The sequence below is a fragment of the Podarcis muralis genome, chromosome 2 (assembly GCF_964188315.1).
Source record: "Podarcis muralis chromosome 2, rPodMur119.hap1.1, whole genome shotgun sequence".
Lineage (NCBI taxonomy): Eukaryota > Metazoa > Chordata > Lepidosauria > Squamata > Lacertidae > Podarcis > Podarcis muralis.
The window spans coordinates 5,773,208-5,790,451 of NC_135656.1; the positions used below are offsets into that span (position 1 = coordinate 5,773,208).

Here is a 17,244-nt window from a genome sequence, read left to right on the forward strand (position 1 = left end):
AGGCCACAAATGAGGGCATGTGGGCTGGAGTTTCTCCACTACTGCATGGGCCAGGTGTGGTGAAGGTGACCAAAGACTGGGAAGACTTCCATCTCTTCCCTTGAAGCTTCTCCAATGGCTTTTCCCAGTTGCCACCTGCAGCCTCTTCACACGTCTAGTCCCTTCATTCAACACTCTTCCCTTCTCATCTCCCCTTCTTAACCCATGAAAAGCCACCTGTCATTGCCTCCCCCAGTCCTGTCTCGGTGGCTTTCAGCCATGCTGTTCCCTGTTCCCACCTTAGTTCCTGAAGACACACCTTCGAGGCTTTCCCCTGATATTCCGCTTAGTCCACTTTTATCTTCCCTGCAATCCTATTGCTACCTCTTCTAATTTTACTACCCACCTACTTGCCCTTTCTGTTCAATTACCCATCGAACCTCCCATGAGAGGTGGGAGTTTCTCCTTCACTGGAGGTTTTAAAGCAGAGGTTGGATGGCCATCTATCATATATGATCTAGTTGAGATTCCTGCATTGCAGGGGGTTGGACTAGATGACCCTTGGGGTCCCATCCAGCTCTGCAGTTCTATGGTTCCATGATTCTAGCCTCTTGCTATCCAGCTTCGTGGGCAGAGACAAAACCACTTGCATGTTGAACGGTGTCTTCTTCTTCCTCTTGTGCATATTAATTGGCAGTTGTAGGTGTGGCTCAGAGGGAGTGGGAGGGGGGGCTCCACCAGATGACTTGGCTGAGTGACAAAAGTTCTGTGCTAGGCGGATCCACATTACGCGAGCTACGCTGCAGTACCTGAATGAGGACTACGAAGTGGAGCCAGGGCACGGGGGCGAGCGCAATGCCTACCTTAAGGAGCACAACATCGACACCTTCTTCATCGTGGGCTGCAGCCAGAAACGAGTGAGTCCTGGAGGGACTGGGGAAGAATATCACAGTAATTTGCTCTTGTGCAGGAGTCACGAAAGGCTTTCCCTCCATGGCTCTTGGGCAGGTGCCCCTGTTTTATCTGTCTTTTTAAAGGGAAGCATCTAGCCCTCCTAGAAAAAAAGTTATGGAGCAAAATGTGAATATACCTTCTGAGGTATATGTTTCCTGGTACTGAGATAGGTTCCCTGTTGCTTTTAGACTGCAAATGTTTGTGTGTGTAAGTAGAACCAATACTGTGTGATCCCTCAGAATCACAGCAGGACATACCTCCCGCCCATTAGTAAGTCTGAGGTTGTCGGGGGTGGTAGTCTCTAAATTTGTGTTATGCCGCATTCCCCACGGCAGTCATCGTGTGTTATGCAGTGCCACCCCAGTGGTAGCAATTTTGTGACTGGCACTCCCAGCACACTCTCAAAATTTGATATGTGTCCCGTGGGCCAAAAAAGTTGCCTCCTCCCCTTCTCTAGGGTGTGGAGGGTTAGAAAACCTACCTGCCAGCCAGCAGGGCACTGCTTATGCCCTGTAGGTCTGGTTCACGGGGAAGGTGAGCATTCTGCTATCCAAAGCTGGAGCAGTGGAAGCTGCAACTCTGGCCGGCCAAGAGGAGCAGCCTTATTCCAGGGGAGGGTATTGGAAAGGGCCTCCCCCCTCTCCCCATGGCCCCCCCCCCCAGCTTCTATGTTTGCACCTCCATGGCCTGTTTTTCTCTCCGACAGAAAGAGGAGAAGGCCATCTTAGCCAAGCTGCAGAGGGCTCAGGCCAATTCTACCGAAGGACTGGTGCCTCGCTGGGTGCCTGAGCGCTCCTTCCCCCGGACGAAGGACTCCAAGGCCTTCCGACAGATGGTGAGTGCCAGCGAGGGACAGAGAGAGGGCTTGCTTTGGGGGCACATCCAGCCAAGAGGGTGGGAGCAAAAAGGCAACCGGGCTTTGATCACGTTACACATTTGCTTGCAGGTCCCAGGTGGGTAATGGTCTGTTGTGTACATTTTACACTATTTATTATCCTTAGAGAAAGAGATGGAAGCCCCCAAAAGGGCCTGCTCTCATGAATGTTTGAGCACAGAGGGTTGTAGCCAACTTAAGAGTAGACCCGTTACTCTTCATGGACCTAAGTTAAGCCGTGTCTTAATTTCAATGGGTCTGCTCTGAGTCAGGCTAGCATTGGCTACAACCCATAGTGCCCATGGCAAAAGCCTTGCCTGTGGTGGGCTTTTCTGACTGTGTGGCAAGCTGGTCAGATGGCAGCATGTGCAGGATCTGGTCTCTTCGCTTCTTATTATTGGCGCAGATGAAGCTGATTTCTCTTATTGAGTCCAGTATTAATCTACTTTGCCCAGATTGATTGGCAAAAGGACTTTGGGTGGGGATCTTTCCAAGGGCTGCTTATGTGAGCTCCTTTTACAGGAGCGGCTGGGGAATGAGCTTGGTGAAATCTATGCATCCAGAGCCTGTCTCCACTGCCATTTGGGCTGCTTCACACAGGCTCTTGAATGCCAGCCCAAATGGGAAAAGCCTTAAAACACCCTCAGAGTGCTTGAGAAGGGAGCCACCAATACCGTATTTTTCGCTCTATAGGACGCACCTTGTTTTAGAGGCGAGAGAACAAGGAAAAAAAATTCTCCCCCTCTCTGCCCAGCGCCCCTTCAGCGAAGTGGCAGGAGGTGCTGCGCAGAGAGGGGGAGAATTTTCCCCCTTTTGTTTTCCCCCTCTAAAACAAGGTGCCGTTTAAGGTGTGTTCAGTCGCCTTCAGGCGGCTACCTTGGAAGCCTGGAGAGTGAGAGGAGTCGGTGTGCACCGACCCCTCTCGCTCTCCAGGCTTCAGGTTCCTTTCGACCTGCTCTTTGGGGCTGGCGGGGGGAAGCCCACCACCAGCCCCAAAGAGCAGGTCGGGGAGCAGCGGAAAGGCGGGCAGCGGAGAGGCTGCTGCCATAGTCGCGCGTCACCTCTCCAGCAGGGAGAGGGTTGCGGGGCTACGGCTTCTTCGCTCCATAGGACGCACACACATTTCCCCTTCATTTTTGAAGGGGGAAAAGTGCGTCCTATAGAGCGAAAAATACGGTAACTTCCCTCTTTGGTGGCCTGGGTGGCGCAGTGAAGAAATCTGTCTTGCTTGATTCTGCGACTTGCGGTGGAGCAAAGGAGAAAGCCTGTGGAATTAAGGGAGAGGATTTCTCTGAGGCTTCTGTGCATTAAGGCTGTTTATAGGTCAGAGCAGCACCTTGACTTGTGCCAAGGAGACGATAGTGAGCCCTGTGCCAAAGGAGTTGGCCCAGAATGAGGGGGGGATGGGGATAGGGTGGGAGTAGCTGTTTAAGGCCATAGGCCATAACCATAAAGTTGCTTCCAGTGCAGTTGGATTACCAGCCATAAAACCGAACGTGTCACATGCCAGAGTTACAGTTTTACCCCACTTGCAGCAAATTGCATCCATGAGAACCAGGCTGTTACTGATCCTAGCAGCTGAGAAAGCAAATAATGTCCCCACCCTTTATGTGATGTACAGATAATATATTTGATGCTCAACAAGCAGGCTGTTTTTCTCTTTTCCTTGTGGCATGGGCCAGTTGGAGGCTTTGGGCTGAATCTGCTCATGTAATTTTTCTAAGATCACGAGGATAGCATAAATATATATATATATATAATGTGGAAGGTCCTCCTCTATCTCCCTCCCAGCTCAGCGTGAACCTACCCACGTTACAAGAACTTCCTTGGAGACTCTGTTCTTCCTGAACCCTTTTGCCATTTGAAGTAAATTGAGGGCAGAGTTACTTGGGGTACGACCTCCTTGGTGGTGGAATCCAGACTCTGGAAGTCCCTCCCTCCCAAGAGATATTCACACTTTCCCTGATCTCTGTTTATTTTTGCTGCTGTTATTGATCTAGGCTGTGCCATCTCAGGCTGCCCTCAAAGTTGAAAGAGAATCTCCCACCTTCTGCTAGGTTTTGGTCATTGTTTATTGCTGCTAACTTGATTGATCAATTAGTTCTTGATTATTATTATTTTTAAAAAAAAACATTGTCTCCCCTCAAATTATATTTATTTGGGTTCTTATTGTTAACCATTGTGTAGATGCTTTGGCTCAAAAAGGCAGGATATAAATTTTCTAATAAATAAAAGCCTAGATCCATATGGAGATATTGAGTAGCACCGCTTTTTAACTTTGGAGAGGAACTGGCTTTTGAAATGAGATGTCAGCACACCAGATGTCCAAGAGTCTGCTTGGGTGTTGCAGCAGACGCGAAGAAGCATAGGGAATCTCCTCAATGTGTGTTTTTGAATATGTGTGTGGAATGAAGCCTGCTGTCTTTCTGTCTAGGAGTACTCTCCATGAGGACAGCAGAAGGGCAGATAAGTAGACTACACCACCAGCACAGATCCAGCTATTTACCCTGTCAATCTTTTAGAGGCTAGCTGACCAATGTTAAAAGGAAATCTATTGATACCATGCAGATAGGGAAGATCTGATGAGTTGTGTCAGCACATCATATTTTCCCTCGAGATAATCATCCTGAGAGACCAGCTAATTGGACAAAGGAGGTGTCAAATATCCTACAAACAAGAGAACAAAAATACTTTTACCCTTCTTTTTTTGGAAAAAAAAGTTATGGAAGGAATTGGGGTTAAAATAGGACAGCATTGGTAGAGCACATATGCTGCATGCAGATGGTTCCTGGCATCAGTCCCTGGTGTCTCCAGTTAAACAGATCAAGTAGAAAAACCTCTATACCAGTGTGGTGTAGTGGTTAAGAGCGGTGGACTCATAATCTGATGAACTGAGTTCGCTTCCCCGCTCCTCCACATGCAGCTGCTGGGTGACCTTGGGCTTGTCACACTTCTCGGAAGTCTCTCAGCCTCACTCACCTCACAGAGTGTTTGTCGTAGGAGAGGAAGGGAAAGGAGATTGTTAGCCGCATTGAGACTCCTTAGGGTAGTGATAAAGCGGGATATCAAACCCAAACTCCTCCTCCTCCTCCTTCTTCTTCTATTTGCCCGAGGCCTTGGAAAGAGACTGTCAGAGTTGATAGTGCCAGGCTAGGTGTATAAAGGGACTAAAGAGCAAGTATGGAGTAGCAGCTAAGAGTGTCAGACTAGGGACTGAGAGACCAGGGTTCAAATCCCCACTCAGCCAGGAAGTTCATGGGGTGACCTTGGCTCAGTCACCTTCTCTCAGCCTAACCTACCTCACGTGGTTGTTGTGAGGATACAGTGGGATAGGGGGAGAACTCTGCACACAACCGAGAGCTCCTCAGAGCACAGGATGGGTAGAAATGCCAGAAAGTAAATTGGCTTTCTCGGCTCCTGAATACCTGGGGGCCAGCTCTCTCAGGGGGAGGCACAGCAAGGCGCTGAGGGAAGGAAACTCTTTCATGCTTCCGATGGACTGTGTAAGCAGGAATTGGGTACCATGCCCATGTCACCCCAGCCCACCCACCCTGGCTCCATGTTGGCTGAAACAGGACGGTTTTCAAAATGTCTGGAGACCCAGATGTGGGGCAGAGCTAAAAAGTGAAGCGTTCTACAACTGGAGAATCACAATTTTTAAGTTTAACCTTTAAAGCCCTATACGGCCTAGGACCCTCATACCTACGGGACCGCCTCTCCTGGTATGCCCCACAGAGGAACTTACGGTCTTCAAATAAAAACATCTTGAAGGTCCCAGGCCACAGAGAGGTTAGGCTGGCCTCAACTAGAGCCAGAGCTTTTTCGACTGCGGCTCCAACCTGGTGGAATGCCCTGTCGCAAGAGACAAGGGCCCTGCAGGACTTGACATCTTTTCGCAGGGCCTGTAAGACAGAGCTGTTCCACCAGGCCTTTGGTCAGGGCGCAGCCTGACTCCCTCCTTTGGCAATCTCTACAAAGCTTTAGTCTATGGTTGCCATCAATTTGTATTTTAATTAATTTTTAGAATGTATTTATAATGTTGTACTGTTTTAGTGTTGTTAGCCGCCCTGAGCCCGGCTTCGGCTGGGGAGGGCGGGATATAAATAAAATTTATTATTATTATTATTATTATTATTATTATTATTATTAATTGACCGTTTTATCTGAAAACTGAATGGGTGGGGGCAGAGTGTGGATTCTTTAAAGTCTGGCCTCTGGTGAAGAAATGTCTAGTTACAATGCGGTTTTGAAGGCGTTGGGAGTACATGGCCTTCTGAGCTTTGCCAGATAAATCCAAAGCATTTGGGTTTCTTAGGCTGATTAAGAAATACAACAGCTATCAGGACAGAAGGTGCTTGCTTCAGGAACTAGGAGGATTATTTTGAAGCATTAGGGCTGAGGGACACATTCACATGTGAAAGAGCATTTATTACAGCCCTCTGGACAGTTCTTCTCCACATTAGAGGAAAGTCTTCTGTGTGTAAAGGGTTTTTGAAGTGGTGGCTTCTGTGGGGAGTGGGAGAATGTCCAGATTCTCTTTTTATGGCTTGTTGGTTGGGAGGGTGTGTTGCTAGCGGCCATTCTGAGCAGGTGGATTTTGCCTGGGGCAGTTTCAGTGCAGGTTGTTTCCAATCAGGCACTCACCCGAGCGAGAGGTGAGGTGAGCGGCTAACTAGGAAGAATTTCGTGCCTGAATTACTCTGGGCTATCTTGCTTGGGTGGCAAGAATGAGAGTTGCTTGTGTGCTTATTTGGTGGGTAGGGGAACCTCCCAAGGTTTTCTGGGCATTCATGTAGCAAAAGCCCGAGCCCTTTCTGCCCTTAATCCGGTGTTTCCCCAAGTTATCGTCTGATAAGTAGGGCACACCTTTTCCCGCCTCCATTTCATCTGAACAGATTTTATGTTGAGAAAATGTGCAAAAGTAAGAGGAGGTCTCTTACTTCTCAAAGGAGGTCGCCCCCTAGATTTCTGTGCAAGACCCCGGTGCCAGTGTGCAAACCTGGTTTTGCTACTCAGGCAGAGATGTAACTGTTGGCCTCCTAAAGGTAAAGGGACCCCTGACCATTAGGTCCAGTCGTGACCGACTCTGGGCTTGCGGCTTTCATCTCACTTTATTGGCCGAGGGAGCTGGCATACAGCTTCCGGGTCATGTGGCCAGCATGACTAAGCCGCTTCTGGCGAACCAGAGCAGCGCATGGAAACGCCGTTTACCTTCCCACCAGAGCGCTACCTATTTATCTACTTGCACTTTGACGTGCTTTCGAACTGCTAGGTTGGCAGGAGCAGGGACCGAGCAACGGGAGCTCACCCCGTCACAGTAATTCGAACCGCTGACCTTCTGGTCGGCAAGTCCTAGGCTCTGTGGTTTAATCCACAGTGCCACCCGCGTCCCATTGGCCTCCTAGTGGGCGAGTAATTCTGCTATGTCTATCTATACATGGAGTGTATTTACATGCTCCAGTTGCACCCAGCGGAGTGATATAGCAGAATTAATTGCTCCTACCAGAGGCTGCTGCGAAGGGGCAAGGCAAGGTCTATGAGTTTTATTCAGCTAGGTCCTACTCAGGGTAGACCAACTGAAATTAACCAACCTTTGTTAGTCATGGCTGTTAACTTCGGTGGGTCTCCTACTTTGAGTAGGACAAGTGTTGAATACCACCCAGTGAAATTGTGCAGAGTTGCAGTGGATGCATTTCCTTTGTTGCCAAGTATGGTGCGGCTCAAATTACATAAATTGTTAAATTTATTTCATGGCACACAGTTTAGGATTTACTGATCTAGCATTGGAAGGAGTAATTCTTCCCCTCCCTGTTAATCATCCACATTCCCCCCACCTCCCCACCTCCCAGGATATGAAGTTCAGGCTGGGTCTGCCTATGGAGCAGGATGAGGTCTTGAGAGCTGGTACATGTGAGGCTTGCAACAAAATATACAGTGGTACCTCAGGTTAAGTACTTAATTCATTCCGGAGGTCCGTTCTTAACCTTAAACTGTTCTTAACCTGAAGCACCACTTTAGCTAATGGGGCCTTCCACTGCCGCCATGCCACCGGAGCCCGATTTCTGTTCTCATCCTGAAGCAAAGTTCTTAACTTGAAGCACTATTTCTGGGTTAGCGGAGTCTGTAACCTGAAGCATATGTAACCCGAGGTACGACTGTAGTAGGATTGAGTGTTCCTGTTCAGGATCTCAACCACTTTTGACCTCTTCTGTTCCCACTTCACATGCAACTGGCCAGCATTCTCTGCCCGCTGAACATATTTGGGCTGCTGTGAGTTTTTTTTCTCAAAATATATATATATATATATATATACTGGCAAACTCTGGGGTTCTTCTGTATGTTTATGTGTGAATGGTGCTATTTTGACTACGCAAGGTCACTTCTGTATGCTGCCCATGTAATAAAAGAAGCATAGCTGAGAAGAGATCCATTTTAAGACCAGCTTCTCCCCTACTTTCTCTGTGCATGGAGTGCTCTTCTATGGAAAAGCTTTCAAAAACATTCCTTCCCCTCTTGCTTAGAGTCGGTCTGCTCTGCTGCCTCCGTTCTGCTGCAGGTGTCGAGCACATCTCAAAGAGAGTCTTGGAGGAAGGTCCCCTTCTGGACCCAGTTTCCTTCCCCTGCTATCAGCCGCCACAGCCACCAGCTATCTCTCTCTCACCCTTTTCTTCCCACCCGCCGGCACGCCTCACCCTTGGTCTTTCTAGGAGAACTGGAATCTTGCTTCCCCTGAGTCTTTCCTCCTTCCTTCCTGTGACCTCGGCACAATGCCCTGCTTTTCTAAGTCTCCCTCCTCCCAGCCCTATTTTGCTTCATAAATTGCATGGAGCATTGTTATAGCAACAGTTGTTGCACATTGGGGCAGCTATTGTTCCCAATTTGTGTGTGTCAGGGAGGGGGAGATTTCGAAACTAACATGGCTATGGCCATTATCTTGATGTGCTGGCTAACTTTAAGACTTTGGAAGCATTTTTTAATATATAAAAAAATAAGTTACTACATGTTGTTTGCTTTGTGAGATTCTCACAAAAAGCCAAGGTGACAACCTATTTAAATAGCTGGGATACCTCAGTCGGCAGAGCATAAGAGACTTAATCTCAGGGTTGTGGGTTCAAGTCTCACGTTGGGCAAAATATTCCTGCATTGCAGGGGGTTGGACTAGATGACCCTTGTTGCCCCTTCCAACTCTACAGTTCTATGAGTCTATGAACTGAGTGAGGCCTTAGCATGAAATCTACCAGCTTCTGCACAATCCTGAGGCCTTGGCTTTTATTTTAAACAAAACCAAAGCAAGTTTGTAGCCCCCACAGCCCGTGCGTGAATGAGAAAATACAGATGGCTAAGTTTTCGGCTCTCATGGCCAGGGTGTGACCCACAAGACCCTTTGAGCTGATCACCAATGCTTAAGCAAACTGTGACATTTTAATCCTGAGTTTCTGCAGAACGACCTTGGCTGTGCCTCTACACACTTGTTCCACGGCTATGAGGGCCCTTATTGTTAGATGTTGATAACTTTATCACAGAGCCTGACCGCATCTGAAGGGATCCGATTGTGCCACAAAATATACTCCCAGGCCACAGACATGTTTCTTGAGAATAGATGGCAGATCCCCCAATACTGAAGCTGCCTTTCCCTGGTTTCAAAACCCAAGAGTGTTGGGTTTTTTAAAGTGAGACTTCGTGCATTGCAACAGTTGTTTGTTCTCACTGCGCCTTCCTTTTTCTGTGTTGGAAAAATCCCATTTGCCCTGCATAAATAAAACATGGTTGTCTAGGGATTTTAAACGCTGTCAGCTCCGCATGGAGGTTGGTTTTTTAATGCAATATCTATCCAGACTTCTTAGTCTCTATGACCTATCATTTCTTAGACTATCTCAATTTCTGGCAATAGAAAACTTGTATACAGAACCTTGTAGCCGCTACCCTGATTTCAACAGTGTAAAGTGTGAATTGAGCGAGATTTTACACCAATTTGCATAATTCCAGAGTTTAAAAAAACCACCACTACCACTTAATGTGCTCTTCTTCATCATATTGTCACAGTTTGCTGGTTGCTAAGGGACGACCCGTAGTCTTGTGTCATTCACTGTGAAGGGTTGCTGTTACTTTGGTGATTGCTCGATTGCAGGTTGTTGCTATGGCACTGGTTGCTTGGGGTTTTGTGGTGTGGCATCTGTTGCCATGGCATTCTTTGCATCTTAGGAGGAGCTTCATTAGCATGGTAGGAGGAGCAACTCTGCCAGTGGTGGCAGCCCATTGTCTGACATGGTTTGGTAGTGGCTGATTGGTTGCCACGATACTGGTGGCTGTTGCATGATCTGGCAGTGCCCTTTGCTCCCAGCAGCTGTTGTTGTAGTTTAGCTACTTCAATACAGTGGAATGGTTTGTTGGTGGTTCTGGTGCCTCAGGAAAGTCTCTGGGCTCAGGCTTTGACTTGTGCTTGGGGCCTAGGAGTGAAGCAGTTTGGGGTCACTTCAGCCCTACATGAATTTCTGAGTTACTTACCTTTTCCTCTGATTATGGTTGGATCACTTCCTGCTCAGATTAAGCTCTACTTGGCCAAAGGCGTGAGGGCAAAGAACTGTGTTGTGGGCACCAGCAACACCCTTTCCCCCAATGCCCCACATATCTACTCCCAGGCTTCTCACATTCAGGTCTGGAAAGAGATTAAAAGTGTATTCAGCTGGATGGTGACCAGGAACTCTGCTTGTTGGGGATGTCACAAGGTGGGGCCAATGTTTCTGTTATGTACTGAAGTTCTCACCCTGGGCCAGCAGGGGGATACTGTAGATAGTTATGCAAATAAGGGATCAAAAGTGACGTTCAGTGATTGGATAGTTTTAGAAAGTTGTTACAGTAACGTTGTACTGGAACTCTATATAAGCAGGCTGACTGAACCCTTCAGTTCAGTTCTCTCCTGGCCTGTGAATAAACAAGAGCCGTTTGAAGAATCGCTGTGTCATCTGATATGTTCACCCACAACTTAACAGTTTCTTCCACCCATACACAGTCTGGGCCCTTATGAGTTTGACTCAAGTGCCTGAACAGGACTTTAGACTTACGGCTATCCTGTTGAAGAGGAACCTGTTAAGATGGCCTGCTTTCAGAGGCTGTTGGATTCCTGAGAGGCCTTGGGCAGTTTGGGGCTAGTATTTCTGTCAACGCTTTGCTCTGTGCAACATGGAGGTGACTCAGACAGGTGAAACAATCCCGCTAGAAAGAGTCCATTTGCTCCTTGGTTTGCTGCACTGGCTAGCATGGTGTTGGCAGTAGCGAATCCAACCAAACGCAGGTAACTGTTCATGATTGCCATTATTGACACAGAGTAGATTCAGTGAAGGAACAACACCTCCCCCTCACCATTGTTACCTCACAATGCCATCCACTGGAGGGTATGTGACCTTCTCCATCTGAGCCCATATCCAGCTGTTAAAGACTCCCCAGAGGCCAGCTGCGACTTATTTGCTAATCATTTCAAAGGCAGAATTGCTCATATCTGCACGGACTGGAATGCCTCCTTTACTGCCGTCTCTGTGATCATGTTCAGAACACCACTGAGTCACATTTTGTCGCTGAGGCCTGAGGCCACCGACAGGCTGCTCTGAGGGATGGGGGCAGCCTTCTCCCTGGATGCTCAATCCTTGCCCTTCCTGGCTCATTACATCTGCCTGGGGTAGTTTCATCTGCGGGGTCTAGGGGCTAAAAATGTCTCTTTCTGAGATAAGACTACCTTTTAAAGAAAATCAAGGTATAAGCATCGCCCTGCATTGCAGAGGGTTGGAAGAGATAACCCTTGGGGTTCCTTCCAACTTTACAGTTCTACGATTCTATGACCATTCTTGATAAAGGGCATCCAAATATTCCCTCCTCATCCGCCCCCCGACATTACAAACATTCCATTTTGGGGCAAGGTTCTTGAACTGAAACTCAATCGAGACAGGATGGAGCTACTATGCATGGCTTATCTGACCAAGAAAGTGTGGTTCAGCCTGTTCTGGCTGCAGTTAAGGATTAGATCTGTAGTCTTGGTATGCTATTCGGACGGATGTTATTCGAACAGAGAAGTTAGGCTGGCCTCAACTAGAGCCAGGGCTTTTTCGGCTGTGGCTCCGATCTGGTGGAACACTCTGTCACAAGAGACCAGGGCCCTGCGGGATTTGACATCTTTCCGCAGGGCCTGCAAGACAGAGCTGTTCCACCAGGCCTTTGGCCAGGGCACAGCCTGACACCCTCCCTCGGCAATCTTCGCGGAGCTATGGCCCAATGGTTGCCAGTGGCTTGAATTAATTAATTTTATAATGAATGATTTTTAGAATGTTGTTTATGCTGTACTTTTGTACTGTTTTATTGCTGTTAGCCGCCCTGAGCCCGGCTTCAGCTGGGGAGGGCGGGATATAAATAAAATTTATTATTATTATTATTTTGGTGGAGAACCCAGTGGCTTTCTCAGCTTCTAGATCCTTTTTACCACCTTGGGTGGTACACCAGATGTGGTTTCTCCTTGGCCGAGATTCCAAGCTGCAGTTTAGTATGCACTGATAACATCCCATTTTGATTATTGTATTTAGTGTGCTATATAAGGAGCCCCCTTAGAAGCTTCTTTTTTTAAAAAAATGATATTTATTACTTTTTGAACAATTACAACACAACACTACAAACAAGAAAAGAAAAGAAAAAGAAAAAGAGCAATACAAAAACACTACATAACACATTAAACTAACAAAACAAAACAAAAACAAACAAAAACAATTTAAAAACACCTCAAACATTTTCAATATCTTATCTTTCATTCGCTTATTTCCAACGACCTCCTCACACCTCCCTTTTTGTATTCCACTTCTATTAATTGTTTCAGCAATTCCTTTCCATCTTCCTCTGTTTTCTATCCTATAATTATCTTAACACATTATTGCCTTATTTTTTCCTTTAATTTTCTATTAATCTATTTATACTTAATTCCTTATAACATTTCTACTAAAGCCATATAACTTCATTCCAACATTCTTCTAACATTCATTAATTTTACAATATTTCTATAAATAGTCTTTAAACTTTTTCTAGTCTTCTTCCACCGACTCTTCTCCCTGGTCTCGGATCTTGCCAGTCATTTCCGCCAATTCCATATAGTCCATCAACTTAATCTGCCATTATCCAACACTTCAGTGCTTTCAAGAAGCAGCCATTCTCTCAGCCAGCAAAAAGCAGATGGTTTAGGGGTCTGGCAGGGCAAGTCCACCTCCTTTCCCCCTTAGAAGCTTAGAAGGTTTAAAATACTGAAGATTGCTGCTGGGAATTTGGGGTTTTGATTGTCTCTCACCAGTTTTGAAATCAACTGTGGTGGCTTCCTGTCTGCTTCTAGGCACGATTCAAAGTTCTGGTTTTGACCTTCAAGTCTCTAAATGACTTGGGTGACTTTGAAAGCCTATTTTCAAGTGCTCCCTCCATCTAAGGAGAGGTGGGAGGGGAGCCAAGATGGAACTTCCTCTCTGTTTGCACCCTGTCGTTGAAATGTGTTCCCCAAGAGAGATTTGCCTTGCACTGACTTGGTTTATCTTCTCAGCACCAGGTGAATACCATTCCCTCCCCCAGGTCTTTTGGCTACTGCTGTGTCCTGATCTTAAAAGGTAAAGGGACCCCTGACCATTAGGTCCAGTCGTGGCCGACTCTGGGGTTGCGGCACTCATCTCGCTTTATTGGCTGAGGGAGCCGGGGTACAGCTTCTGGGTCATGTGGCCAGCATGACTAAGCCGCTTCTGGCGAACCAGAGCAGCGCACGGAAACACCGTTTACCTTCCCGCTGCAGCAGTACCTATTTATCTACTTGCACTTTGATGTGCTTTCGAACTGCTATATTGGCAGGAGGTCCTGATCTTATGTGGTTTTAATAACTGTATGTTATGCTCTGCTGTTTTAATATTTTACGTAGATATTTCTCTATTATTATTATTATTATTATTATTATTATTATTATTATTATTACTACTACTACTACTACTACTACTACTACTACTACTATTATTCATATTTTATTTTTATCCGACCTTTTCTCCAAGGAACTCAAGTTGGTATTGATGGTTCTCCCCCTCCGCATTTTATCCCGGGTTTAGGTTGAGAGGTGGTGACTAGCCCAAGGTCAGCCGGCGGGTTTCATGGCTGAGTGGGGATTTGGTCTCCCAGGCACTCTAACCACTATACCACATTAGCAGTATTTTGGTGAAGCAATACTTAGCAGGATTTTAAACAACTCTCCTCCCAACCCACCAGCTGATTGACAGGTGTGTGCGTGTGTATGGTTTGGGGGATATGACCCCAGAGCACTAATTGGACCCCTTAATGGACCAATGCACTGGAGATTCCCCACCGCTCTCATAAATAAATAAATAAATAAATAAATAAATAAATAAATATTGCAGGTATTGCAAGACTAATAGCATTCCCTCACAGTTGTTAGCCATCTCTGCACTTTAGACATTCACAGTAAAGACTGCATGATTATATATTCATGTTCTAAAAAGATCACAAGTTCTACATTTTCTGTGCATGTGTATACAATTTTCTTAAAATCTTCTGTGAACACTTGAATGATATCCACACCGTGGAGAAGTCTTCTAGCAAAGCTCCGATGGGCATCCATGCTTTTGACTTTCTGGTGTCTCTTGAATACTGTTTTTAGGCCAACAGGCTTTTGCAGCTGTTTGATTAGCCAGTCACTTGGATGATTTTTTGAATTGTTTTGAATGGCTCTTAATATTTTGTTGTTGCGAACCACCCTGGTATTTTAAGATAAGGTGGTACAAAAACACTTTTATGAATAAATATAAATATCTGTTTCCTCTCTGTGTCTCCCTCTCCTTTCTCAGGGTATTGATGATTCCAGCAAAGACAAGTGAGTATCTTGCCTCGCTCTTGGGACCCTAGCAGCGGGTAGGGAGGCTGTGCCAGTTAGAGCCCCTTGCCTGTGTTGGGACAGTCTGGGAGCTGGCGAGATGAATGTGGGGGGAGGGACTTCACCGGCAAGGCTTGCTTTACTGCCACTTGATGCCCCCACAACTAGTCATAAAACTGGGACATTGCCTCTTGCAGCCGAAGCACGCAGGAGGCCCTGAACCCTGAAGATGAAGTTGATGAGTTTCTGGGCAGGGCCATTGATGCTCGAAGCATTGACCAGCTGCGCAAGGACCATGTCAAGCGCTTCCTGCTCACTTTCCAGAAGCCAGAGCTGGAGAAGAAGGTACCTTCCCATTTGCTACTGGAGTCTTCAGCTTTCAGTCTGGACATGGAAATCCCACACCTCTTTGTTCCGGTTCAGGCAGAACCACCCCCACTCCCTGCTGGTAACTTCCCTTTCTCTTCTCCTTCCACCCTGCAGTATTCCAAAAAGGTGGATACCCGCTTTGGCGGCTACGTGGCTTGCACCGTCCTTGTCTTCTGCTTCATTTGCTGCATCCAGATTGTCATCTTCCCGCAGTGAGTGACACATATGCAAGAGTACGTTCGTCATGTGCTCTTTCTGCAAACGTGGTACATATGCATTCATGCCCGTGTGTGCGTGCTCATGTGCACACGCATTGAAGGCACACGCTTCACAGGATCCCAGTATGTGCAGTGGGTCTGCATCCTACACTTCTCCACTGCTGCATATGGTAGCCATAGGCGAGGTAAGGTGGCATGTATAGATGCATAGTCCTAAGCACACCTAGTTCTCATAAAGGCTTATTATGCACTACTTGCCATCATGTGCCACCAACAGATGCACAGGACCCTCAAGCCGCTGATTCCCAATCAAGGCACACCCTGACACTGGGGAAGAAATTGGGCCGGGGGAACCTCAAAGTCATAGGAAGCTGCTTTCTACCAATTCCAACTATTGGCCCCTTCTTGGTCGTTATTGTCAGCACCAGCTGGTGGAAGCTCTCCAAGATTTCAGACGGGAGTCTTTCCCCTCTCTGCTTGGAGACACCAGGGATTGAGTCAGGGACATCCTGCATGCAAAGCAGGTGTCGTTCCACTAAACCACAGTCCTTCTCTCAACTCCATCTCCTTGTCCACAAGTGTGGAGGAACGCTGCTTGAACCAATGGGTTTCAGTTTCCAGTTGGATAACCCAAGATATCCCTCATATATTTAGCCAACTCTGCCTGGATTCCAGTCAGTAAAATTATTTGCTGCCACAAATGTTTTAGGGGAAGAGGAGGGAAGAATTCCAGTTGCAGTTATTAGGGAGCATAGATGTGCTGTCTATCTGTGAGTATATTTACACTTTGAACCACGACACCCAAGTTCCCCCTCTCGCCTGTGTCACACACCTGATGCAGAAGGGGTTGGCAAATGTCCACGTGGCAACATTGTGAGAAAAGGCGATATGCTAGACTGATTAAATGGCTAATTTGGGGATATCATTGAGCGAAGGAGGGGTAAATGGGGAAGTGGGGAGAGCACAGTCTGTGGTTGTGGAGGTTTTTGCTTTCAGGCTGATTCTTAAGCAAAAAAAGAGGAGGAGAAGTGACTTACCAACACAGCCAAACTGCTCTTGGGAGTCAGGGGTCACCACAAGTGGAAAACCCACACAATACACTATTTTAAATTTTTTAAATTTAACATTCTGTCTTGCAACAATATGCACAATATTGTTAACTTACACAGTACTTCTGCCTTCCCTGCACCTGGGGCCTGGATCTTGTTGGGACCACAATTCTATCATCCCTGACCATTGGCCACACTGACAGGGACTGGTGGGAGTCCACCAACATTTGATGAGTGGTGGAAAGCCACATGCGTTATGGTGTTCTCCTGACTGATGGGGCTGATTCTGCCTTGTCTCCCTGCAGCTCCCCTCTGATGCTTGGCGCCTACATCAGCATCTTTGTCATCCTGGCCACCATCCTTTTTGTCTGTGCCATCTACTCCTGCCTTGGCGTGAGTGATTTTCTCTTCATTGGGACCCCATGTCTTTGTGACTCCTGACTATCCTAAGGACTCCCTGACCTTCCCTCTGCCAGCCTTTGGACCCCACCTGGGAACACCCCTTATGCCTTTGAGGGTGCAGTGTGTGGGTTCAGTCTGGTTCCATGTGCAGCTCCTGGGTTTTTGCCACAGCGTCACCCCCCTGCCCTTAAGCCCTTGATATGCTGGGCTGAGCAGACGGGCCTGCTGTCCTGGTGTCAGGTTCCTGTCCATTAAGGGTGAGGAAAGGCAAAGCAAGTCAGCAGCCAGGAGGAGGAGGGTCCCTTAGTTGCTCAGGCCAATGAACAAGTTGGGTCTGGAAGGTTTTACATGGATCTGAGAGTATCTTCTGACCACCTCTGGCCTACTGTAGCTAAGAGGCTTTCTGGCTAATCTCCCTGCAGTTTCCTCCTCAGACCAGTCAGAACACAGGAAGCTAACTTCTGTACCAAGCCAGACTATTTGTTCTCCCAGTGCTGCCCTGGCTGGCAACTG

At 47.1% G+C, this 17,244-nt stretch overlaps 1 protein-coding gene across 5 annotated transcripts in view; it reads left to right on the plus strand.

Annotated features, from left to right (window-relative positions):
- ADCY6 (adenylate cyclase 6) overlaps positions 1 to 17,244 on the plus strand; it is a 51,564-nt gene that overhangs the window by 18,872 nt on the left and 15,448 nt on the right. For all 5 annotated transcript variants that reach the window (XM_028721391.2, XM_028721383.2, XM_028721389.2 and 2 more), the window contains 6 exons: positions 755 to 896; positions 1,640 to 1,768; positions 14,668 to 14,693; positions 14,891 to 15,038; positions 15,177 to 15,274; positions 16,635 to 16,722. In XM_028721391.2, the coding sequence (XP_028577224.1) occupies positions 755 to 896; positions 1,640 to 1,768; positions 14,668 to 14,693; positions 14,891 to 15,038; positions 15,177 to 15,274; positions 16,635 to 16,722 (631 nt within the window). The remainder of the gene's footprint in view (positions 1 to 754; positions 897 to 1,639; positions 1,769 to 14,667; positions 14,694 to 14,890; positions 15,039 to 15,176; positions 15,275 to 16,634; positions 16,723 to 17,244) is intronic.